Below are 24200 nucleotides of genomic sequence, written 5' to 3' on the forward strand. Positions count from 1 at the left end.
GGGAAATTAACAATCGGCACAATAAGCTGCTGTTTTTCTCTGTATTGTCCTGTACTGTACGTAAAGTGTATACCGTACCGTGTGCTTGTCTCTAGAATGTGTGACCTAATGCCAGAATGATAATTTTGCGACTCTTAGCAGCATGTAAGATAAATTGTTTAGATATACAGTCATCCAGCATACATGTGGAGAAGTCCAGCTAATAAGCCAATTGGTTTGACTTACCTTAATGTTTCTGTAGGCTCTCATCCGAGCTCACTTCCTCCGAGGCAAGCATCTTAGCGGCTACTATAGCTAGTCTGATGCTCAACCGTAGTAGCGTAGCGGGTCATCGTAAGAATTGCTCATTAACTTACCACTGGGAATTTTCAGTTTCCAAAGCGGCACATCCTGTTAACTATATTCTACCAATTTGACAATCTAATCACACCGTTTGACGGCACATAATTCTTTCAGTCTCATTGACTGGAATCCCATGCAAGTTCCCACCTTCCCTATTCTTAGCGACTAAGGTTTTGGGGTTCCCTTGTCTGTCCGAAAACAAAACTTGATTTATTATTTTTAAATTACTTTTACCAATTTACCATTGACTTTGACTTACTAAACCGTGCTATCCATGGGAACTGTTATCTGACGTTTTCTCTCTATTCTTTTCCTTCTCACGCTGCTCTTTCGGGTACCTAAGGAGGAAAGGTGAGCGAAGTTTGATTTCTCGTTTCGATTGTTTCCGTTTATAGAAGATAGGCTTCATTGCATGGCTTACCTCACATGTGATTTCAATTTAAAAAAACAACAATTTATCGCAAGAACAATATATTTACCTTTTTCCACGCAAAGAAAACTGCCGTTCAAATCGTATTGGCGATTTCTTCGACGCATAAAACACATACGTACAAATAAACTAAATGAAGCCCCTTGATATTTTCGACAACGAATTGAAGAAAAGGGCGTATAGAAATCGAAGCGAGGTTTTAATGGCAGTTGCAACTGTAAAAGTACGAATCCGAGATAAATATATTGTTTGCAAATCTTTTCGGAAAATAATCCGGCAACTTCTTTTACGAACGCATGCTGTACGATTCGCACTGAATACCGTTATTCGCTGGCGAAAGCTCTACGGAGAGTTTCCAGAATACTTTGCACTTCAGTAATGCCAGTCCTTTAAGATACTGGAAGACGATGACGATTTATTTACCAATTTAATAACAAGCGTCTCTAAATTATTATTCTTTTTTTGTGTTTGTATTTTTTTGTATTGTTATTTAAAAATATCATCACAGAGGATGGATTGGCCGACTGCCCTCTATAACGCGGCTGTCAACTGTGAAGCGAGGAGCGGCCTCTATCCGCCATATTTTGCATATTTGTCCAGTGAAGTTGCGGGAGCAAGAGCAAGAAGGGAGAAGAGCGTCAACAGCAACGTGGTCAGGGACAGCCAACCTGCAATCTGGATCTGAAACGACTAGCAGGGAGGCTGCTGATTGGCTCGAGTACGGTGCGGCTGAATTGCAGACACGGAACGCCAGACGGCGTTTGCAGGCTAGATACAACGTCCAGGCTGAATTTATCCAACCGGCTGGGTGGATTTCCCGAACACCGGAGGGCAAGTTCGTAGTCGAAAATGAAGGTAGTCAACCGACCCGTCCAATCTACGGCTACGGCTCATCAGTCACAAGTCCCGTGGTGGAAAGCGGTGTTTACCGGATTGGTGGCGACCGTCTTATTTGGCCACGGCCAAAGCCAATCTTGCGCAGGGAACTCAGCCCAGTACCACCCTATGGCCGGCCGCTACCTTCAATGATGTCGCAACCAGTTGCTTATTCGGCAGCAATGTTACGTGATCCTACCGTTATCTCTCCCCAGTTCGGACGCCATACTATCCCACTCCAGCCATCTCCTGCTGCGCATATGTTACCTACCAGCCGTCACGGAGCTATTCGATCAAGTTCGCCAGGTCCGGGACTGTTGCTGTCACCCTCATTGGCAAATTTTAGCGACATGAGTTCAGTTCATCAGCCCAGCTCGGCAGACCGGTCTTTACATACCACTCGTTCGTCACGCTTTTCCTCTTTTCAGAAACAACCTACACCAGATTTGCCTCCGCGCCAAAAACGCAGAATCAATCAGTTTTTCCCAGACGCTGCCGTTCTATCCTCTTCTGGATCACCAAGTCAGTACACACGCGAGCTTCCTTCGTTGCTTCCGATTCATCAGCAGCTGGTTGCCCACCAATCACCGCGGGAAACCTCACCTCCGCTAGAACAGATGCGTACTGTCCGCGCCGAAGTTCACTCGACTGAAACACCACGCAGTGCATCAAAGCAAAGGGTTCAAAACGAATTCGGCTTGCTCCTAAATACCGCTGGAAGACATTTTCACGCTCCGCCTCCTTTCCGACCGCCTCCACCACCTGCTTACCACCAGCTTCCTTACACAATTTCGTACCCACCGTCTTTGCAGCGCCCATTGGCTACGAGTTCACCGCCCCGAAGTCGTCTTTTCCCTGTCGGTTCTGCGCCCTTTCCTCCTGGCCATTACTCTCGACGTAGTGATGATCCGCTCGGTTCACCCAGGCGACGCTCACCTCTAACCATAGCAGTTCGTTTAAGTCCATCTCGGACGCAACAGAGATTGAGTGAGAGAAGTCGTAATCAAATCGTTGAGTACTCTCCACAAAGCCAATCAAGTTCAAGTGGATTCGACAGTAAAAACACGTCTCAACAAAATCAGAGTTCGCAATCTGGATCCGGACAGTCGCAACTGGTGCCCACTGACTCTTCTACGGCACTATGGGGGATGTCTCCACACAGCCAAGTGACTTCGGGTGAATCTACCTACGTCAACTGGCCAGTTAAAGGACTAGCAACAGCTTCTTTCTCTTTGCTTGATGCAAGTGTCGACAATCACTACGAATTCGATACAACGCAAAGTCCAAACGAGACGGGACAGCAGGATTCGACACTTCATTCGGCCACTTTCATTTCACCTCCTACAGGCAAATCTGTTGATGTACCTGCAGACTCTTCCGGACCTGGACCAGGACGACATAGAAAAGCTGGACCAATATCGGCCCGATCAGAAAATATTGAAGCCAGAGTTCAGGCCATGAAGGAAGAATTTCAGGAATACCGAAAGCGAAGGGCTCGGGGTCTTCTCGAAAGTGCGTGTTAACTTGCTGTTCTTAAATAATGACTGATGTTTGTGTTACTTTATTTATTCGTTTAATTTTAATAACGAATGCCAGATAAAGAAGAAAACGAATACTCATTACTTTCAAGTTAGGCTTCATTCCACGATCGCTGCATTCCGCATCCTAATTCCTCCAAAGTCTCAATTCCTTGCTACTATTGAACGCAAACGTATACCTTGTAACAATGTGTGCATGCATTTCGTACATAAAAACTCGATTCACAAATTTGCGTGGCAAGGGCCCTAAACGTACCGCCTCGTCGTGAAGGTTGGATCACATTAGGCAGAAACATAAAATCCATGATACGAGTGAATGTCATTGCGTAGATTTTCCACTGCCAATTGCTACTGTAATTAAATTCAGATAACCTTCGCTCGCGTTCAAATTCATCCAAAATTGATTACAGATTAACCAGCTTCATATGTAGTACATCAGATTATAAATAGAGCGCCATTTCCACGGGAGGAGACCGTGGCAAAATGAGAAGAAATGGTCGCTCGCCTGGTCTCATATTTTACATAGTCTTCTCTTTCGATTTAGCACACTTCCTCACTTCAGTTTCAGTTCTCTTTTGATTAAAATTTAAATGAAGATTTCAGTTTTCTTTTGAACGCAATTTTGATGGAAGAGTTGTCGTCATTGTCTTTGACTACGTATGTGCGTGAAAATTTGCGACTGAAATAACCATGTTTGATATGATACATCTGGTGTTACAGCTTGTGGGAATGACACCCTAGAATATAAATACTCTTGTTTCATGCCAGATTCCTGTTTCTCTATTTAAAGCAGAAACTTTGATGATTGGTTCTGTAACCTTACTTGGTTTCTTCCAGTACAAATTGAAGGCTTGTCTCACCCTTCACATGTGTTCAAGTCATTTATTCTCACACTGCAGACAGTTTTATCGAAAGAAACATACAAGCATCAGCAACCTACTAATTGACTTTTACCTGATAAAGTCTGCTTCATTCTGGTTTGGTCAAGTTTCTTGGCTAAAAAAACAAACAAACATGAAATACAATAGCAATAAATGTTATTACTATGGCTACACAGCAACTACCCTTACTTGATTCTCGCTGATTATTCCGACCATACAACATTTTCTGGCGAAAATTTGATGGAATACTACAGCCAGGTTTTGAAAACTTGTTCTTCCATTTTTTTGATTCAAGGATTGCTACACTAAAATCAGGGGATATTACATCATCTTTCCCTAGTGGAATGTAATGTTCAAATCCTAAAAGTAGTAAAACGGCTTTAATAACAAATGGTTTCTATTAGATTTTGGGGAAACTACTTATGTGTTTGCTTGTTGCATCTTTTGATTTGGATTCCTTTATTCGTTTTTTTTCCCCATCTTGGAATTGCACAGGCTGAGCAGAAATTATATCCACCAGATTGTTAGGTAACCTTTTCGAGGCCAATGACTGTAAATGTTTCTGCTTCTGTTCCTTCATTCGTGCTTCATTATTCTGACCCTGCTTTTTCTTTTCTGCCTTAGTACTTTTCTTCATTTGTTCTTCTGCATTAAGGATAGATAGTGCAGCATTTTTTGCTTTGCTAAAAGAAATTTCATCTGGAGCTTCATCAGAATCAGATGCAGGTTCGTTGGTTTCCACAACAGATTCTTTAACATAATTTCCTACACAAAAAATGTGATTAAAAAATGAGTATCAGCACAAATAAACAAAGAGAGTCGTTCTGAAACCTGAGGGAATGTTGAAAACAAGATCACTATCCTCTGGATCTGGACAATATTCATATTGGGCTGATGACATTTTTTCTTTTTTAATATACTTACGCATGCGTCTGATAGTAATACAACAAACAGAAAGATTATCGAAGCCGGTTCACAGGTTAAGGCCTGTTAGATTGGTAAAATCAGACTAAGAGCATGGTATAGGAGTTATATCATGGTGTAAAAGGGAGGTGTACCAACTCTTCAGTTAAGAAGGGTATCTCTTGTGAAGCCTCTTTGTGGTACACTCGCTTCCATAAATATGTAGGCCACCGCCCGCGGGTTGTACCGCTTCAAATATACCTTTACGGAATGTTTACTTAAGCTTGTGAAAGGAAGAAAATAAACTTGAGGGATTCATATGTAACCCCTTCCTACTCTATTGTCGAATATACCATAAAGGCGCGCATAAAGGTATTTTTGAAGCGGTACAACCCGCGGGCGGTGGCCTACATATTTATGGAAGCGAGTGTACCAGTAGGCATTGCTAGGTTCTCTATAGTAAACGCCATCTCTTGAGCTTGTGAGCAAATGTTACCTTCGGATCAGTCGTCAACGGTTTTCCATTAGTCGTACTGAAAGTTTGAACACATTAATGGCGTCGTTTGGTTGACGCCTTGATAGCGTCTTTCCAAAAATGGTGAATAAATTGTGCTTCAAAAAATTGCTCAGGTTGTAAATGTGCTTAAAGTATACTTAAGCAAATGGAGACTAATACTTTCCTTTTTATGTTTCTCAGATTGCCGGGCACACTGTCTACCACATGTTCTATCAGAGAGTATTTGAGCATCAAAGGTTGCTTGGTTTGAAATTGGTTCCCAAGTTAAAACTTGCTCACATTTGGCCATCAACCTGGCAGAGAATGACGGTAAGCTTGGCCACACAGCTGTACTCCAAACATATGGCCATGGCTTTAAAATTTTTAAGAGAAGACCAAAAAACAGCGCATTTATTCAATGGTACCTTATTAAATCTTCCAAATTTCTAAATCTAACTCATTATTTTATTAGGATCGGAAGCTACAGAAAAGCTTACAAAGCTTATTAATGACACATTTGACATTATGAATGGACGACACAAGGGTGAGTCAATTAATGGGAACAACTGGAATAATTTAGTCGAAATGGAGGGAAAGGTAACAAAGGGGAAAAAATCTGTACTCGAAGACATGCTAAAAATAATAGAGTTAACTGAGGAGTGCCATCGCAATCCTGGAAAACGTCCAATAATGGCCGCATTTGCGTCAGATACGACTCTAGATGGCTGGCGCTTGTCTATCCGTAGCACCATTGTCTTGACAGAAGAGTTATTGAATCCAAAAAACCCTTTAGAGAAATACGATTTCGTACTGACAGCAAAATGGAACCAAGACGCCTTAGAGGTATATATTTGTAAAAAAAAATGCAAATAATCGTTTAATGAACTATCCTTTTTGCCTATAGATGACTTTTGGGCGCATACGTTCAGTCGATACACATCCAACGGCTGCAAGTTTTCTACATATTATCAGGATGATGTCATTGTACACACCCGCGAAGGTACTATTGCGGAACGCAAATGTAGAAAATGATGACCATATTAGGGTGCTCGTCGATTTTAAGGAGTGTCTCATTAAAAAATTCCCCGACAATGCTAAGGCTGCTACTGATTTAAGGGTAGCAATGAAAGATGATTTAATGGAAGAGCTGGGAAAGCGTTACGTGAACGAGTTGCCCTTGTCCAAAGAAGATAGAATCGGTAACTTTCTCATATACTATGTAGCAGGTTACATGGTGAAAACGAGAGAAAACCTTTTCGAGTGTGAGGCATGCAGACAGACCGTAATTACCAACGAAGCAGATCTACCAAGTGATTTTGACGCAGATGCATACACGAGAGCTCGAACCAAAGGTGGACTGGTGTTTGTCACCCTGTCAATGTACCAAACTTTGTGCGCAATTGAAAAAGTTGTCTCAAACCACTTTAAGTCACTTAATCATATTTATATCACTGATACATTCCAAGAGTGTATAGCAAAAGTTAAATTAACCAATGTACTGCCCCTTTTTTGTGATACTCATCGCCATTGTAATATGGGAACTTTAATAATGGAGTATGTAAAAGTGAGATATTATTTTGAATCTAAACGTTTGAAAGATGTTTTATTGTCCAAAGAACAAACAACAGTCCAGGCGAGTTTCAAACTGGCCAAAAATGCCCATACAAGAAATTTAATACAAAGTAATACTTAAACTATCTTTTAATTTCTTTTTAAATATTGAGTGTGATCATACAGTACTTGAAATATTTTTTTTCCAAACAAGAAAGATAATAACATTAATTTTGAAATGCCATCTTATTGCCATAGGCCGTAGCGATTGCCGATAGGGATGGATCCACTGTTTTGGACTTAGAATATTTTTCAAGTGGGTTTTTCATTTAGTTCAAGATCGGCCACCAGGCGTCTCTGACGATAGATAACCTTGTACCACGAAGTGGCTTCAGCTGAGATACCCTTCTTAACTGAAGAGTTGGTACACCTCCCTTTTACACCATGGTTATATGGTACGCGTACTCGAGAGGGCGAAAGTGGGACAAAAATTGGAATCGTCAACATCGGCAACTCTGGCCGGGTGTGTAACTAGAGGGCCTACTTTAACGTAGGCTCTTATGGGACTACCCCTTTTTAATGGTTATATTAAGGTGTTTGAATTTTTTTTTCATTTAAAAAAATTTGTATCGTGCGTAGAATTAATTTTTATGCAAAGTCCATTTTTTGGAATTTAATTTAAAAATGCTTGTATAATTTAAAAAAAAATAAAAATGGTCCAAGAATTTCTGAAAGTTTTTAACTTTCCACTTCTGCTAGACTGTTCCACATTATATATTAAAAGCGGAATTTGTTCTTTGGAAGTGATTGCCATGGTGATTGCACTGCTCATCTCCTGCTTGTCCAAGTGGTCAAAGTTTGTAAATCTGTACGTCATACCATAGTCATACCATTCTGTAAGTTTTTGCACGATATAATAGGAAAGGTACACTCTCGGCTATCCCCAAGACCGGCGGGTGTTCAGTAAAGGGTCCCAAGATTCCCCGCCAGGTTCGCTAGTATAGGAGGCCCCTCGCCTCTCGGGGGTATAGTAAAAATTGGGGTTTTTCGTTCGTTATCTATAAAATTACCAATCAATGTGTCCAGAAATTGATTTCATTTAAGCTTAATTTAATTCCCTATCCTTAAATACCTAATTCATCTAGATTAGGCAATTATTTATATGTTAAATTTATGATTGAAATTCAAAATTTTTTGAAATTTGCGCCTTTCGCAACATTGCCTATTTCATTATATTAAACACGTTTGTCTTCTCTCTAGTGCAGAATTCATTATAAATAGAATTCGTCAATATTTATTAAATATATCCATTTTTAACAAAGGTGTAAAAGTTGCTGCACCAGAGAGAAGACAAACGTGTTTAATATAATGAAATAGGCAATGTTGCGAAAGGCGCAAATTTCAAAAAATTGTGAATTTCAATCACAAATTTAACATATAAATAATTGCCTAATCTAGATGAATTAGGTATTTAAGGATAGGGAATTAAATTAAGCTTAAATGAAATCAATTTCTGGACACATTGATTGGTAATTTTACAGATAACGAACGAAAAACCCCAATTTTTACTATACCCCCGAGAGGCGAGGGGCCTCCTATACTAGCGAACCTGGCGGGGAATCTTGGGACCCTTTACTGAACACCCGCCGTTTCTTCCAAGAGACTGGGATAGCGCGAGAGTGTACCTTTCCTATTATTATCGTGGTTTTTGTTTAGCTTAAAAAAATAACTTGTTACCGCTTTAAGGCTTTATGCACCATGCCTGCAAAATGTTGCATTCCTAATTGCAAGACTGGATATAGCAGTAACTCCAAAGAAAATGCAATCAAGGAATGTCTTATCCTTTTCTCCACTTCAAATAAAGAGTTGCTTGTTAAATGGACAAAAGCAGTTCCTCGTCAAGATTACGTTTTCACAAAGCATTCTAAGGTATGTATTAAACATTTTGAAGACACTGATGCTCTGAAGGTTTTTAATATCAAAGTGTATTAGTTCCGACTAGTTTCATGTTTTCATTTGTTCGAGTTGAATTTTGACAAAATGACATTAATTGTTTTGTGACAAGTGTGAAGAGAATACTTTACTTATGATGACTGCAACATTATGACTTTACTCTTCAATTAAAATTATTCTTTATGAATTGTATTCATTATGAGGCGACCTATGCGAAATACAAAAAAAATTAGATTTAAAACAGGGCATCCCTAAAACGCGAAAGCGAAACGCGAAACGGACGGCGCCTAAAACGCGGAACGCCGTGCGAAACAGCCCTCCGGCAATGGGCCGCGAAACGCTCAAATATCGCCTAAGGGCAGCCTAAATTGCGGAACCATTCTGCGAAACACTTTGCCCCGCTTTTGCCGTTTTGAATTGTGAATAAGATAATGTGAAATTAAACACGATGAGGAACAAAAACTAGCATTTTCATTATAGCAATGTGTTTATGATATGAATTGTAGTTGCCGTGCTACTTGAATACAGCTATAGTTGCTAGGTCACCCAGCTTCCCCTTTGCTGGGCATATTTGGTGCTGGGCAATCCAGCTGTTTTATTGCTGGGCAAACTAGTTGCTCTGTTGCTGGGCAAACTAGCTGCTCTGTTGCTGGGCAAACCAGCTGTTTTGTTGCTGGGCAATCCAAATGCACGTTAGCTAAATGTTATTGTTCATTCCCACGGTCTAAATATCGATAAAAATTTTTTTCCCCCAAGGGAGACTTGAAGATGAAAACAAGAAGAGTTTTACGCGTTACATTCTTACCCTACCCCCCCATTTTAGGGATGACCATTTGGGCATTTTATTCGTTCGACAGTTTAGTTTCATTGGTGAGTGAGTTAGTCGTCGAAATGAAGGTGCTTAAAGCTAGCGCTAGTGAAATCAGCCAAGAAGATTTTAACGAAGGAATTATTTACGAAACTCCCTGTTTCGAACCACAAGGTGGCTTTCGTTATGTATTCCAGTGGACGGATCCCAAAAACAAAAGTAAGTCCCTTTACATATCCGTCGTTTCCCCATACTGATATACTTGTAATTACTCATAAAGAAAACTGGAGAACAGATGGTTATCGGTGGCGACAAGGAGGTTCAGTTTCTTACGAACTTCCGGATGGGGGTGGAATCGGGAAAAGTATTATTTCCAATCGATAACCGGTAAAGATGATGCAGGGAAAGATATTATATCTAAGATGTTTACTCGGGTAGCCTACATCCATCCTACCGAATCGAAAGTGCTCGTTAAGTATACTGGGAACGAAAAAATTTCTTCAAAATTACCTCACGGGAACGCCAAATCCGACCAGCGCGTTAACACCCCTTTCGTTCCGACAATGCCATCACTTTTAAGAGAAATGGAGGAGGGTACCTCTTGCCCGTCAAACACGTATAGGATGATGCTTCATAAAGCACCTAGGGACATCAACATACAAACAGTACAAGCACCGCGCAATCTTAAGCAAGTACAAAACACAATGCAAAATGCTGGTCAAAAATTCCGTCTTTCTAGGGATGCGCTGTATAACTTGCACAAGATTGCGTACGACAGCACTTTTGTGAAAAAAATAATTACTTTTCCAGATTTAATCGTCATCGCCTGGGATAACAATATCACCGAAGTGCTGATTTCGCTTTTCAAAAGGAGTGATCTTCCATTCCTAGGTTTTTTTTACGATACTACCTTCAAATTGGGGGACTTTTATTGCTCGATTATGTCTTTTATCGAGACTGAGTTTACGAATCAACCAACGATTCCTGCATTCTTCATGATTCATGAAAGAAAAACATTTGCCACTCATGATTTGTTTTGGAAGGAAGTGGCGGATAACCTAACGGGCCTGTCGAGTGCAGGAAATGTGTATATTATTACCGATGAAGAAGCCGCTATCGTTGGGGCTATAAGTAAAAACCTACCCGAAATAGCAGTCTATAGGTGCTGGAACCACATCCTCCAAAATGTTGCATTTAAACTAGGAAAACTTGGAATTAAGACAAAAGCTGAGGTAGCTAAGTACGCGGATGATGTTCGGGAATTACTGGAGCAACCCGATAATGAATCGTACACTCGCTTCCATAAATATGTAGGCCACCGCCCGCGGGTTGTACCGCTTCAAAAATACCTTTATGCGCGCCTTTATGGTATATTCGACAATAGAGTAGGAAGGGGTTACATATGAAACCAAAATAATGATGGGATGAGTATGAAAACCAAAAAAGCTATTATTTCAAGGCTTTTTTTCCTTAAAATTTTTCTTACAAATATGAAAAGCTACACTGTGTTAAAAATGGCAAGAGTAGGTGGGCGAGTTTTTGGTCCGCATGAAGAATTTCACCGTGAATCTTACAGATTGACTGATGCAATTCGTATTGAAATAATTAGACTTCATAAAAACGGCATAGGGCAGCGCACAATCGCGCGTAGATTACAAATTCATCGAAAATCAGTGGAATTGTGGATCAAAAGATATAACGAAGACAGAAATCTGAAGGTTTATGCTAATGATGAAGGGGCTCCAAGATTGACTTCCGAAAATGAAGATTTTTTGTTGGCATGTTCAGGTGTATGATCGTCTTAATGAATAATTTTAATTTTTTACTAAATTTTATTAATAATTACCATTTCATTTATAGCCACTATAAATAATTTTGATAATTCTTCTGACGTCGCGGCTAAAGCCGGCATAAATTTCTTATCGATTCAATCTATTTCAAGACGATTGAATGAATCGGGTTTACAATCTAGAATCGCCGCAATAAAAGACATTCTAACTCCGGAACATAGAGCCGGAAGACTACATTTTGCTAGGCGCTACGTTGACTATCCCGTGGAATTTTGGAGGTGGGTTCTTTTTACTGATGAAAAATCGTGGTCATCGGCAGCACACGGTCAGATCCGCGTTCGGCGACATCAGAATGAGAGATTCAACAAAAAGAATATCTATTCTATAAAAAGAAGCGGACGAACAACTGTAAGCGTGTGGGGTGGTGTGTGGTTGGGTGGCTTAACGCCACTGTATCGCGTTCAAAATAATTTAACTTCAGCGCAATACATAACGAATGTTTTAGAAGGAACTCTACTTCCTTACATTCGCCAAGCATATCCAAATGGGGAACCTGTCGTTTTTGTTCAGGACAAGTATTTATAACAACAATAATAATCATAATGCAGATAACTTTATTTTTTTATATTTTATTAGTTCTTCTGTCCATAATTCCCGCACTACCCGACAATGGTTAGTTGAACACCCGGAAATTGTTGCTCTCGATTGGCCCGTGAAAGGAGCTGATATGAATCCCATCGAAAATTTGTGGGGTCATCTTGTTGTTGCCCTCAACAAATCGAGAAATGAACAGGGATTGCCTTTTCACGCACGCGACGCAAATGGAGCTGACGAGTTATACGCCCTAGTAAATTCTGAATGGCAAAAGTTAATGCGTAATGAAACGTATATCGAAAGCCTGATAGAAAGTATGCCACGGCGACTTCAAGAAGTAATAAATGAAGAAGGGGGGTGGACGAAATATTGATCTTTGCCTAAAACACTGTAACAAAAAATTTTCCGCTAAAATAAAAAACTTTGTTTTGCTGACCCATCCCTCAAGTTTATTTTCTTCCTTTCACAAGCTTAAGTAAACATTCCGTAAAGGTATATTTGAAGCGGTACAACCCGCGGGCGGTGGCCTACATATTTATGGAAGCGAGTGTACAAAGAGCTACTCCTGAGAAAGATGACCTGTTGGACAAAGGTAAGCAATTTTAATACAGAAAAATTGTTGGCTAAAACTATCTATTTTGGTATTTTTTTTAGAGCTTCGAAGTTTATTTCCATCGTTCCATTCATAAAGATATGGATCGGATCGGGTTTTGGACAATAAAAAACCATGGACTCACGCGCGCTACTAATAATAGAGCCGAGTCCATGAATGCCATTTTAAAAAGATTTGTTGACTGGAAGGAGTCTCCAGTTGACTCAATAATCATTGCACTCTATGAGCTGTCCCAATCCTTTTATGGGGAAATTCTTCGTGGCCGATACAATCTCGGCAACTACCACTTACTTCAACACTTGTCTTCTGTGTATGACAAAACGATAGACAAACCAATTTTTCCTGAAGTGCAAACTGAAGAAATGATTTTCAACAGGATAAAGAATTCCCGGGAAGAAGCTACTGAAGCAGTATATTATTTATTATTTTCCATGACGTGTTTAAAAAAACAACAAAAATTAATCTTACCTATTGTATTTCATTCATAGGCTGCATACAATGGGTGCTCTCCAGGAAAAGTCACGGAAGAGATATCCAACCTGAATATGGTTTCAGCTTACGAGCGGGCCTTAGAAATAATAAGAAAAAAAGACATTGAATTCAATTTCAATAGGCTTGGTAGTTTTAACGTTAGTGGTACCACGGCCACTAGAGATGTAAGGATTTTTCCGCATCCAAATTGCTCTTGTCCCGAAACAAGGCTATGTTACCACTTGATAGCTGTTCAACTGGCCTGCGGTTTGGGAAACCAACAATAAAAAAAGCCACCAAACCTTACACAACTGCGAAAAAACATTAAAAAACGTGCCGATAAGGTTTCCGGACGAAAGGCGCCACGACCGAAAGATACGGATTCCATCAATCCTATATGGGATGATTTGAATGGGGACCGCATCAAGGCTGATCCGTTTGACGGAGACCAGGCAGAACGGCGATCTTCTAGTCCATTTCGCCAACAAAAAAATGAATCTTACATACTCCCACATGAAAACAAACAATATCCCCCAACGGAGGTAAATGAGGAAGCTGCTTTGCCGCAGGTTAACAAAGAAACTGTGGGGCTGCAAGTAAAAGTGGCAGTTAGTCAACAAGAGCATGGGGAAGAAACATTCACCCAACAACAGCAATTGAAAGAAACGAACCTGCAAGAGCAAGAAAATAAAAAAACCGTTGGTACGGCGCAAGAAAAAAAAGCCGCAGACCAATCACAAATCACGAAACAGGCAAATGAACAACCTCAAATAGAAAAGGATGCACCAAGTCAGCCGATAATAAAAGAAATCCTTGAACCTAAGGAAAATTCAGATGAGATTACTCACGTGAAAACTGTAAGAGCTTTATCTAATAGTTACCATCTTTCCTAAACGTAAAAATATTTTTATATTTTTCTACAGGTTGGCGTTCAACGCGATCAGCATTATGCCACTCGCATAGCTTTAAGGGCAACTCGAAAGGAATATCTTTCTAGGGCTGAAATATGCGTAGTTAACAAAAATGGTGCTTGGCTGGAATCCTGTCATATTAATGCCGCAATGACACTGTTAAAAGAACAATACCCTGAAATCGGGGGACTTTACGACACAAGTTTGGGGTCCACGCTTGATTTTCCTGCAGCCACCGGAGCCAACTGGATCCAGATTATTCACACTGCAAATAATCATTGGGTTGTTGCAGGTCTAAGGATCAATGAAAAATTTGTTTCTATTTACGACAGCATGGCAAGAGACTCACCGAAGCCGGAAGAACACGTTATTGGATGTTTGTCAGCCTTACTGCGAACCCAAGACAAGACATTTTCTTACATTAGCAGAGGATGCCAGCAACAACAATCTGATGACTGTGATGTACACGCCATCGCAAATGCTGTCACGTTGGCGCTTGGTCAAGATCCTTCTATAACAGCATACGACAGAGCAAACATGCGTCGTCACTTGAAAACATGCTTTGTTGACCGTAAAATTTCAGCATTCCCTACAGTGACAACAAGAAAGGGTGAAATATTTTCACAGTCTAGCAAATTATGGAAATCGAAGGTATATTGTGCCTGTAGAAGAATTGAGTACAAACCCAACAATGTGAAGCAACGGGCTAACTGGGATGTTATCCAGTGCTCTAAGTGTCTTGAATGGTTCCATAGGGCATGTGAAATTTGGCCTGAAAAAACTCATGGAACTGTTTGGCCATAGACAACGAAGTGGAAGACCACGAAGGGGGCCATAAGGCTGAGAGGACGGTAGGTAGCTATGCGCGTGAGATGCCGCATAGTGGCGCTGAGTTCGCTAAGATAATAATTTTGGGTTTCCCTACTGATCCAATGCTTCACACACCGTAATTTTTAATTAAATCATGCACGGTATCACTTTGGTATGCACATGTAAATTAAGCACAAAAATTCAGCATATCGTGTGAATTATTTCATATTTTTAGTGGTTGGGTAACCTACTTTCATAAAATGTTTTATTTTTCCCCATTTCCCCGAGACAAAAAATTTTTTTTTTTCGAATTTTCGAGATAGGGAAAATGGGGGAAAATAAAAAATTTTATGAACATTATTCAAAATATGAAAGTAAAGGACAGTTTATATAACATGGTTACTTATTAACTAGGTAAACTCTTGGTACAACAATGCAAATAAAACATGTAATAAACTTAAAAGGATTTGGGGTATTTCCAAGGGGTTTTAAAAACTCCTGAAAGGCATAATGCTGTTCTTTTGGAAGACATTCCTTACGGTACCATTCTTTGCAAAGTTTGGTACCACGTTGCCGCCTTCTGAAGGACGACTTAACTGCGCTACGGTTGTCTAATTCAAATTCTTAGTTGTGCATAAAAGAAAATAGAATATAATGGATTTGGCCTATAGGAAAGAAATAAATAAAATAATCAGCTGCTAAGAGCTGTGCGCATTTTAATTTTTATTCATTGGAATTGTTGCATGCTTACATATTTTTAAAAAGCAACAGTTATCGAACAACAGCCAATGCAAGACAAAAATAAGGTTGATCTGTCTTGTCCTGTAAAAACAAGTCAAATTTTGCTGCTATATATATTATGAAATTTTAGTGTTAAATACTATTATGAAATGAAGACTTTACTTACCAATTTTCTGCCTTACCAACGCATAGACATGTCTATATGGAATCTGTATCCCCGTATAATACGCGGACTGCGGACAGCTACCCTGTGGAGAAACTGCGGACTGCTGTCAAAAATTTTGGGTCAGTCCGCAGGTGAAAGTCCGCAGTTTCTCCTGTCCGCAGTCCGCGGTCTGCGTCCGCATTTTATCCTGGCCCGTGTAGCCACGGCCATGTTAACTCCCTCTCTCGGATTATTTCCCAAAAGTTGTTGCCAATTTCGCGTATCGATTGTGAGAAAATGAGGCAAGATATCGATTTAAGTGTCCCATAACCGTAACGCCACCTATGAATTGAGTTTTAAGGGTTGTTAAGAAATCTCTTCGTGCTCTTACTTTTTTCACACTAATTAATTAAGCCACTTTTTGTTTACTTTCTGAAGTACAGACGACGAAAATGAGCGAAAACATAGCGAAAACGTAATACATCACAAGTTCTCAACACAGCCGCTGTGGCGCTTTCGTTATGGGACAGAAAGACTTTCAGGCCAAAAAGGCAAGTAATAGACAGACAGCTTATGATGCTGACGTAAACATCAATATTAAATGAGTGGTAGCTCAGTGGTAGAAGAGCGGCACGGCAAATCAAAGTTCTAGAGTTCAACTCCCACACGTAGCTGAATATAATGTTTTTGGATTTTGTTTGTTTTATTGTCACACCGCAGACGTCGGCCATTTCTGTCTGTCAAATTCCCTCCTCTGTAAATTGTTATTATTTAAGGAGTCACACTATCGAGCGCTAGATGGCGTCGTCGTATCCTCCCTCTCCTGATTGGCCCTAATCGGCACGTGATTAGAAAGGATTCTGATTGGCTTTGGTAGCAAATCCTCTCGCCTTCATAGGGAAGATTGAAGTTTACTGGCCTAAACCATTTAGTAGGCCATGGCTATAAACCCCTTAAAGCCATGCACGTCCTATGCCGTATGGTGGCGCGTCGATCAGAGATCTGAAAACATTTATTTTTCCTCGTCTCCCTGCCGACATGAGTCTTCACACACCGTAAGTTTGTAATTAAACTACTTAACATTCCAACAATGTTATTTTTTGTAAATAGAGCTTAGATATTCCCCATTTAGTATTAATTATTTCATATTTTTATGTGTTGTCTACACATGGTCCATAAAATACTTTATTACACCTCCTTTTTCCCATTTTCAGGCCTGGAAAAGGGCCGGAAAAAGCCGGAAAAAGGCCTCTAGCCAGAGTTGTGCGAAAGTTATCTTAACTGAAGTTAACGGGTAGTTAACGCGTTAAAGTCGAGACGCGTTAAGCTATTTCTTAGCAACATTTCTTTTAGTTAACGGACAGTTAACGGCGACATGAAAACGCCAAAATTTGGAGGAGAATTTAACGCGTTAAAATTTTTAACAAAGTTAAACTTGAATGGAAAGTACATAATCCATAAATAAAGAAAATTTGTGGGCATCTCGGGCTCTCGGCAATGTTCTAAATGTTACCAGAGTCATAGAGGGGATGGTTCGTTCATTGCGTCGATTTTGCCTATAAGGCTTGGTCGTCAGTTTTTGAGGGATTTTAAGCAATTTCAGTTTTTCAGTTTCTCACTAACACAACAGAGGGTAGCACCATAGTTAAGGAAAAATCTTATTTATCCATTATCCCCATATCCACATTTGAATCACCCATGTTTACATATTTTCTTGACACTAGAAACGCAAAAAATACTAAACAGCATCCCTAGCCTTTTACTTGAATTAATTTTCATGGATAAACTAGGGATGATTAATTATTTATAAAGACTGGAGAAGACGCAGAATGTCTTAAAGTGTAGTATTCTAGAACATTTCCTGAATTGGAAAAGTATTACTAGGGTAAATAAATCAAAAACCCCCTTTTTTCCTATCTCCCACTGCAATCGAAACCCCCCTGGATTTTTTTAAATTTTGCAACGCAGCATCCGAAACTGGTCTATTAAACAAAAGGTTTGACTTTCTTTTTTAAACGTTACAGGTTCGAAAACATTTGATTTCCTTATTGACTGGATGTCAAAGACTTAGAATAATAGTAACAGTAATCACAGTTAACATTGATTTTTAATTAGAATTCACAGGTGTTTACTTTTTTTTGGCGGCATAATTTGCACTGAGAAAGATTAATTTGTCCACATTTTGTGGATCCAAACGCTGGCGTTGTTGAGTGACAACATTTCTTCCGGTACTAAAGACTCTTTCAGACGGTACTGAGGTAGCAACTATCCCTAATATTTGTCTGGCGTATATTGCAAGAAGCGGAAAATCGTATTGACGCCCCTTCCACCAAGACAAGATATCTAGCTCGTCCATTTCATCGGCAGATAATTTTGGAATGGCGAGGAAGTTTTGCATTTCAGCCTTCAGAAGCTCTTCTCGGGTTCCATTTGTAGCAGGTTCCGCATCCAAGACGATGCCGTACAAAGCCGATATTTTGATTGTTTTGCTAGATGAATGATGGCGCTGTCGTATTTGCTGTCTGCATTGAGTTTTCTGTTGGTGTCGAACTACAGGATTCAGTCAGTCAGTTGACTGACTAACTGAATCCTGATTGACTGGTTACTGTCACTGAGAAACATGTTGCGCTAATCATCACTTCCTTGGAAACTTGGAAACTTTTGAGTTTTTTTTTTATTGTTTGAACAAAACCAAACAAACAATGGAAAATTTTTTTGAAATTGTTTGACTTTTGTTCAAACAAACCCAAGCAAGAAAAAAAAATTATTTATTTACTCGAGCAAAAATTTACTTGATTAATCGAAAATTGCTTGAACAAAATTTGCTTGTGCACATCTCTGCCCAATGAACGAACCATCCCCTCTATGACTCTGATGTTACGTATAATAAATTTAAATGTGTAAAGCCGGCAATACTTTTATTTGTATTCAAATTCATGTCAGAAAAAGGCCTACTACTAATGCTTAAGGCCCAGTGCCGGATTAAATTTTTTGCTCCCTTGGGCTTTTGACTAATTTGCGCCCATTTATTTTTAAAAATGATTAAGAAACAATATTTTTGCTTTCCAAGTTTGTATTGACAAGAAACAGGATAGCTCTTTCCACAAATTACACATTTTGACAGTGACTTTGATACGCAACACTTGTTTTAAACTTGTACTTTTCGAATTTTTTCTTTCACAAACTGCTCTATGAGATCGTCGAAAGAGAGACATTTTATAAATTCGCTTTCAGTCGACATAAGAGAGAGAAAGTTTAGTCTATTTTGGCCCATAGTTGTCCTTTTTTCGTTTTTTATCAACTTAAGCTTCGAAAAAGATCTCTCCCCCGAAGCTACACTTACCATTAGAGATAGAAAAATGCGAAGGGCAATTTCAACATTTAGGAAAGTTAACTGCACTTTTTGTGTGAATAGAGTTTGATACATCATATTCACAGTAAATGACTTTTCGAAATCTGGGCTTTCTGTCTCAAGGTACTGCTTAATGTATAGGCTGAAATGTGTCAACTCATTGGGAAACAATTTCTCTAAGTAAGAACTATACTGAGTTTGCAAAATGGTGGCCTTTTCGATCAAAATATCAAAATCCAATCTCCAAGAAACATTGATAAATCCGAATAAGCCAGCAACTTTACTGTAAGCGTTTGTCCGGGAAATTAGAGCTTGCGACAAAGAGTCCAATATCGGAAGAAATCCATCCACTCAAAAGCGAGTTTGACCTGACAGAACGACATCTTCGCTTGGACCATCATTAACTTGCTGTCGACGCCTTCTTGGTATTTTATCTGCATCTCTATATTTTCCGTTGGGAATCAACTCTAGGGCTTCATTTGCAAAGTCATCAAATCTTTCTCGCTGATTAGCTACGAAATATGTTAAGGATTTCATCATCAACACAGCGCTGCCCAAGTCCAAAGTTTCGGATTGCAAAGTTTTGCTTACTATATTAAATCTCTCCATGACTGAATTCCAAAGTTTTGTCATTATGGCAGTTTCACGAAATAGCATGTGGTCAAATAAAGATTTGGCTTGATGCCTTGTATCAGGCGTTTGTTGTAAATCCTTCAACAATTCTTCAAGCGCATCTTGAATTTCGGTATAGCCAAACGAAAGAGCTTTGACAGCATCAGCTCGTGCAGACCATCTAGTGTCCGAAAGGCGCTTGACAACTAACTCTTTTGGGCCAATGTTTTTAATTAGCACTGACCAACGATGAGTTGATCCAGAAAAAAAGAAAAAAGTTGTTGGACAATTCCGAAAAAGCGAGTGACCTCAAGACAGCTTTCAGCTGCACAAACCCCAGCAAGGTTTAGTGAATGGGCCGTACAGGGAATGTAAAAAGCAAGGGGATTGTTTTCAATTATTTTAGCTTACACGCCATTGTACCTTCCTGACATATTAGCAGCATTATCGTGCGATTGCCCTCGTGCATTTTTAATGTCAATTTTTTGGTCCTCGAAATATTTAAGAATAATGTTGGTCAGATATTCACCAGTACTTTCAATAGGAATAAAGGACAAAAAACGTTCGGTAGCTTCATGAGATGTTACTGAAACATATCTGATAATCATGGAGAGCTGGTCAACGTGTGTCAAGTCTGGTGTAGAATCAATGGACACAGAAAAAAATCTTGCTTCTTGGATTTCAGAAATAATTAGAGAAAGCACTTTCACACCCATAATTGTAATTAACTCTTCGTAGATGGTCGAAGATAAATAAGATCAGCCCTTTCCTTTGTTGCCATATTCTTTTAAATGGTTACAAATGAACGGATCAAACTGACTCATCAATTCAAGAATACCAAGAAAGTTGCCGTTTTTTGGCGATCTTATTAGTTCGTTATCTCCACGAAGTGGAAGGCCTCTTTCACACAGAAATTTGATGACAGCAACAACACGCAATAACAATGATTTCCAGTATGAGCCTTCTGTGCTTCTCACTTCCTCTATATGCTGACCACTTTTTCCAAAAAGACGCCTTCTTAAGGCCAAAGTAGTTGCGTTTGTTTTATGACTTTTGCTATCTTCGTGCTGTCGAAGTGAAGAATCACCATGCTTCCAGTCTTTAAATCCCACACAAGGATCTCCAAATGTCGTTGACGATGGCAATGAAAAAAGGATGCAAGGAAAACAAAATATTTTTCCTGTTGCCGGGGAGTAAAGAATCCAATCCCGCAAAACTTAAACTGATTAATGTTTTTCTGATCCGTTTGAAGTACTCGGTAAAAAAAACCTTTCGAAAATTTTCTATTTTGGTCAAAAAAGTTTTGCAAGGATGCCTCAAAATTAGACTTATCGTCGTGGTGCTGACATTTTTCTGGCCCGTTTTTAATCCAATACTAGAGTAAGAGTATAAATCAACAGCTTGAGCTCCAAAGAGGATCGCGCCTACGTGACTGCAGCATTCTCCGAGACTACACATTAATGGAAAAGAAATTTCAACCAGAAGTAATATCTTTATATAAGCAAGAACAAATACCCAGCAATGCAATCGCAATGTGCAGTAATGACACCGCCAGCAGAATTAAATGCCACCCAGGGTCTCAATGGTGGCAGATTAAATACCATAGAGTGGTGCACTTTTGCCTGTGCCAAAACATTCCCATTACCTAGTTTTAATACCTTAAAGTAAAAAAAACAATCCATCGCCAACAAGTACAGTGGCTACCTAAAGTATCGGAACGCGCGAGAGAACCTTATGGGAAAAGGCGATTTTCTCGGCGCTCCTAAATCCAGTGCATTCGTCGGAATGCGAGCAATTTTTTTTTGTAGGGAGTTATAGGGGTCAGCTATTAGGTTATTTTTTTTTAGATTTTTTTAATCGTGGGAAGGGGTGTTTTTAATCCGAGCCCTAAGTATCGGAACACGCGTGAGAGCCTTATAGAAATGTGGCTACTTTCGCGACCTATTATTAGTGAACTATTTGTAATAAAACTACGGGAAAAGATGCAAAAAAAAAAACTACGCTAGTTCTACAATACACATGATTTTCAAATTTTTTCATTTAAATTTAACCCAATGAATTTCAATTTGAAAACCCAATTTATCAATTTATCCTTTTTTCCCCTTTCTTTCCCCCCCAGCAGAGTTGTCGCGTTTTTATATTCCGGCTGTTTTCTCCCCATTGGGTTGGGAGAAAAAACATAAATGTGTTTCATAAAATGCCCAAATAAAAATTACAAGATTACCTGATAACGAAGGAATTTCGTGATCCAATTATGAATGGAAAGAAAGATAATTTCAATGGAAAAAATTAAAACTAAAACTACAACGGGCGAAACTCCGTAAGCCGCCATGCAAAAACTGTTACTAGTTTGTGTCCAATTTTTTTTTCACAATTAATCGAACTGGCAACTTCGGACGTTAGCCAACTCTATTGCCACCACTATGCCGGACTACAGGAATCCTGCTATCCGCACGGTGAAAGAGGTCTATGGGATCGAAATACTCGATCGATTCGTTTTTATCGCAAGTCGATTAGTGGCAATCGGGTTTGCATCGCTGATTACGTACCCCGATTGAGGCCCAAACTCCCCGCCCCGATGCCCCGAAATGTGATCCCCGATTGGAAAAAAAGCATCCCGATATGCTCGTGGTTTCCCTAGTTGTTATATCTTAGTTGTTTAAGGATAGTGATCACATGAGACGCCAGATTTAGTCCATTCTTCCTCAAAAGACAGAAAACGTCCAATTCAGAGATGTGCACAGGCAAATTTTGTTCAAGCAATTTTCGATTAATCAAGTAAATTTTTGCTCGAGTAAATAAATAAATTTTTTTTCTTGCTTGAGTTTGTTTGAACAAAAGTCAAACAATTTCAAACAATTTTTTCATTGTTTGTTTGGTTTTGTTCAAACAATAAAAAAAAAACTCAAAAGTTTCCAAGGAAATGATGACTAGCGCAACATGTTTCTCAGTGACAGTAGCCAGTCAATCAGGATTCAAATTCAATCAGTCAGTCAGCGTTTCAGTAGACTTCAGTTTTCAGAATTCAGACTGCTGTTCGTCAATTGTCATCGTCATCGTGTGTTCGTCAGTTCGTGTCTACTGTGTATGTGAAAAGTTGGAAATCGCAAGGTAATTTTTTTATTAGTTGTACATACTAGTACAACTAGTACTAGACATTAAAGCTAAATATATAACTATAACGAAGGTTTTTTTCACATTTATGAACCTTTGTTCCATTGTCGCCTTTTGAACGCAGGAGTTTTACGTGCAAGTGTTGTGCCACAACTCATTAATACCATAGTAGTCCCATTCTGCCCCAGAATATTCGTTCTCTGAGTATCCCATCTTTCGCCTTGCGACTACTTTGGACATCAGATTTAAGACCAACAAATCTAGTTTAAAAACCGTCGTGGACTTCGTGGATGCGATAAATTATTATGATCGAAAGTTGGGTCCTCTTCCTCCGTCGGAGCCGTCAGCTGCAAGTTCTACACCACCAGAAAACTCAATGCGGACAGCAAATACGACAGCGCCATCATCATCTAGCAAAAAAATCAAAATATCGGCTTTGTACGGCATCGTCTTGGATGCGGAACCTGCTACAAATGGAACCCGAGAAGAGCTTCTGAAGGCTGAAATGCAAAACTTCCTCGCCATTCCAAGATTATCTGCCGATGAAATGGACGAGCTAGATATCTTGTCTTGGTGGAAGGGGCGTCAATACGATTTTCCGTTTCTTGCAATACACGCCAGACAAATATTAGGGATAGTTGCTACCACGGCACCGTCTGAAAGAGTCTTTAGTAGGGGAGAGTGGGGGCAATTGATACACTTTTTTGTTTTTGTATTTCTTGAAAAAAAAACTGAAAAATTTAATATAAAAATTATATAGAATTGTAGCCTATTATCTCAGCTACTAAACGATATTTTTTTTATGAGAAAAGATTAATTATAATAGTAGTAAATTGTAAAAAACTGAGGTCGCTTCGAGTGTTTCAATTGCCATGGTAGCAGGGCAATTGAAACGGTGTGTCGACGCAATTGCAACGTGGGTTTTCCCATAAGGAAGCTTCTTCATACCCACATAAAATGAAAATCACGATATCTCAGCAGCCACAACTGCTAGTGTGATCAAATTTTACCATTAGGTACAATGCGATTTACAGATTTTTAAAATATGCTTAAAGTAGATCGTAATTTAGTTTAAAATATTTAAATAATTAAATTTAAAAAAACCATTAAGCAACATGCTTTTTTTAATAAATCCCAAACAGCGAATACAAGTATTATAGTTGTGTTAACATGATGATTTACATTTGTTTAAATAAATTACGTCAAATACTTGCAAAAAAAATGCAACCACTCGCAGACAGGGAATATAAACAGTGTTTCAATTGCCCT

The 24200-nt window shown here is 39.3% G+C and overlaps 5 protein-coding genes across 6 annotated transcripts in view; 4 read left to right on the top strand and 1 right to left on the bottom strand.

Annotated features, from left to right (window-relative positions):
- LOC123470256 (protein turtle-like) overlaps positions 1-4050 on the top strand; it is a 40386-nt gene extending 36336 nt beyond the window's left edge. Inside the window, exon 18 of the mRNA XM_045170357.1 lies at positions 1281-4050. Coding sequence (XP_045026292.1) covers positions 1281-3171 — 1891 coding nt within the window. The 3' untranslated portion in view covers positions 3172-4050. The remainder of the gene's footprint in view (positions 1-1280) is intronic.
- A 4-nt stretch (positions 4051-4054) lies between these two features.
- On the bottom strand, positions 4055-5156 carry LOC116928419. Its single transcript, XM_032935504.2, has 4 exons — positions 4899-5156; positions 4488-4832; positions 4257-4427; positions 4055-4182 (listed from the first exon to the last, which is right to left on the bottom strand). Exons 1-4 carry the CDS (start codon positions 4993-4995, stop codon positions 4115-4117), a joined length of 681 nt encoding a protein of 226 aa, XP_032791395.2. The 5' UTR covers positions 4996-5156; the 3' UTR covers positions 4055-4114.
- A 284-nt stretch (positions 5157-5440) lies between these two features.
- On the top strand, positions 5441-7160 carry LOC123469459. 2 transcript variants are annotated; one of them, XM_045168489.1, is made up of 5 exons: positions 5441-5600; positions 5668-5887; positions 5939-6309; positions 6371-6466; positions 6690-7160. In XM_045168489.1, the coding sequence occupies exons 2-5, from the start codon at positions 5692-5694 to the stop codon at positions 6702-6704; spliced, it is 678 nt and encodes a 225-aa protein (XP_045024424.1). In that variant the 5' UTR covers positions 5441-5600; positions 5668-5691; the 3' UTR covers positions 6705-7160. The 2 variants fall into 2 exon arrangements, with proteins under 2 accessions (XP_045024424.1, XP_045024425.1); XM_045168490.1 differs by having other exon boundaries at positions 6693-7160.
- A 2701-nt stretch (positions 7161-9861) lies between these two features.
- LOC116922905 lies at positions 9862-12714 on the top strand. The gene is made up of 3 exons (XM_045170398.1): positions 9862-9997; positions 10172-11216; positions 12594-12714. The coding sequence occupies exons 1-2, from the start codon at positions 9862-9864 to the stop codon at positions 11182-11184; spliced, it is 1149 nt and encodes a 382-aa protein (XP_045026333.1). The 3' UTR covers positions 11185-11216; positions 12594-12714.
- A 22-nt stretch (positions 12715-12736) lies between these two features.
- LOC123470292 lies at positions 12737-14018 on the top strand. Its single transcript, XM_045170435.1, has 3 exons — positions 12737-12754; positions 12817-13185; positions 13339-14018. Exons 1-3 carry the CDS (start codon positions 12737-12739, stop codon positions 13531-13533), a joined length of 582 nt encoding a protein of 193 aa, XP_045026370.1. The 3' UTR covers positions 13534-14018.
- Positions 14019-24200: the final 10182 nt, after the last annotated feature.

This window comes from Daphnia magna, linkage group LG1 (genome assembly GCF_020631705.1).
Source record: "Daphnia magna isolate NIES linkage group LG1, ASM2063170v1.1, whole genome shotgun sequence".
Lineage (NCBI taxonomy): Eukaryota > Metazoa > Arthropoda > Branchiopoda > Diplostraca > Daphniidae > Daphnia > Daphnia magna.

What these genes read in the sequence shown, in the direction of transcription:
- LOC116928419 (XM_032935504.2), bottom strand. Translation starts at nt 4,995, where the DNA reads ATGCGTAAGTATATTAAAAAAGAAAAAATGTCATCAGCCCAATATGAA. An exon ending in TGCAACAAGCAAACACATAA is followed by an intron (nt 4,428 to 4,487) that starts GTAGTTTCCCCA and finishes TACTACTTTTAG; the next exon opens with GATTTGAACATTACATTCCA. An exon ending in GAATAATCAGCGAGAATCAA is followed by an intron (nt 4,183 to 4,256) that starts GTAAGGGTAGTT and finishes TTGTTTTTTTAG; the next exon opens with CCAAGAAACTTGACCAAACC.
- LOC123469459 (XM_045168489.1), top strand. Translation starts at nt 5,692, where the DNA reads ATGTTCTATCAGAGAGTATTTGAGCATCAAAGGTTGCTTGGTTTGAAA. An exon ending in AACAGCGCATTTATTCAATG is followed by an intron (nt 5,888 to 5,938) that starts GTACCTTATTAA and finishes TTATTTTATTAG; the next exon opens with GATCGGAAGCTACAGAAAAG. An exon ending in GGAACCAAGACGCCTTAGAG is followed by an intron (nt 6,310 to 6,370) that starts GTATATATTTGT and finishes TTTTGCCTATAG; the next exon opens with ATGACTTTTGGGCGCATACG.
- LOC116922905 (XM_045170398.1), top strand. Translation starts at nt 9,862, where the DNA reads ATGAAGGTGCTTAAAGCTAGCGCTAGTGAAATCAGCCAAGAAGATTTT. An exon ending in GACGGATCCCAAAAACAAAA is followed by an intron (nt 9,998 to 10,171) that starts GTAAGTCCCTTT and finishes TAACCGGTAAAG; the next exon opens with ATGATGCAGGGAAAGATATT.
- LOC123470292 (XM_045170435.1), top strand. An exon ending in GGGAAGAAGCTACTGAAGCA is followed by an intron (nt 13,186 to 13,338) that starts GTATATTATTTA and finishes TCAGCTTACGAG; the next exon opens with CGGGCCTTAGAAATAATAAG.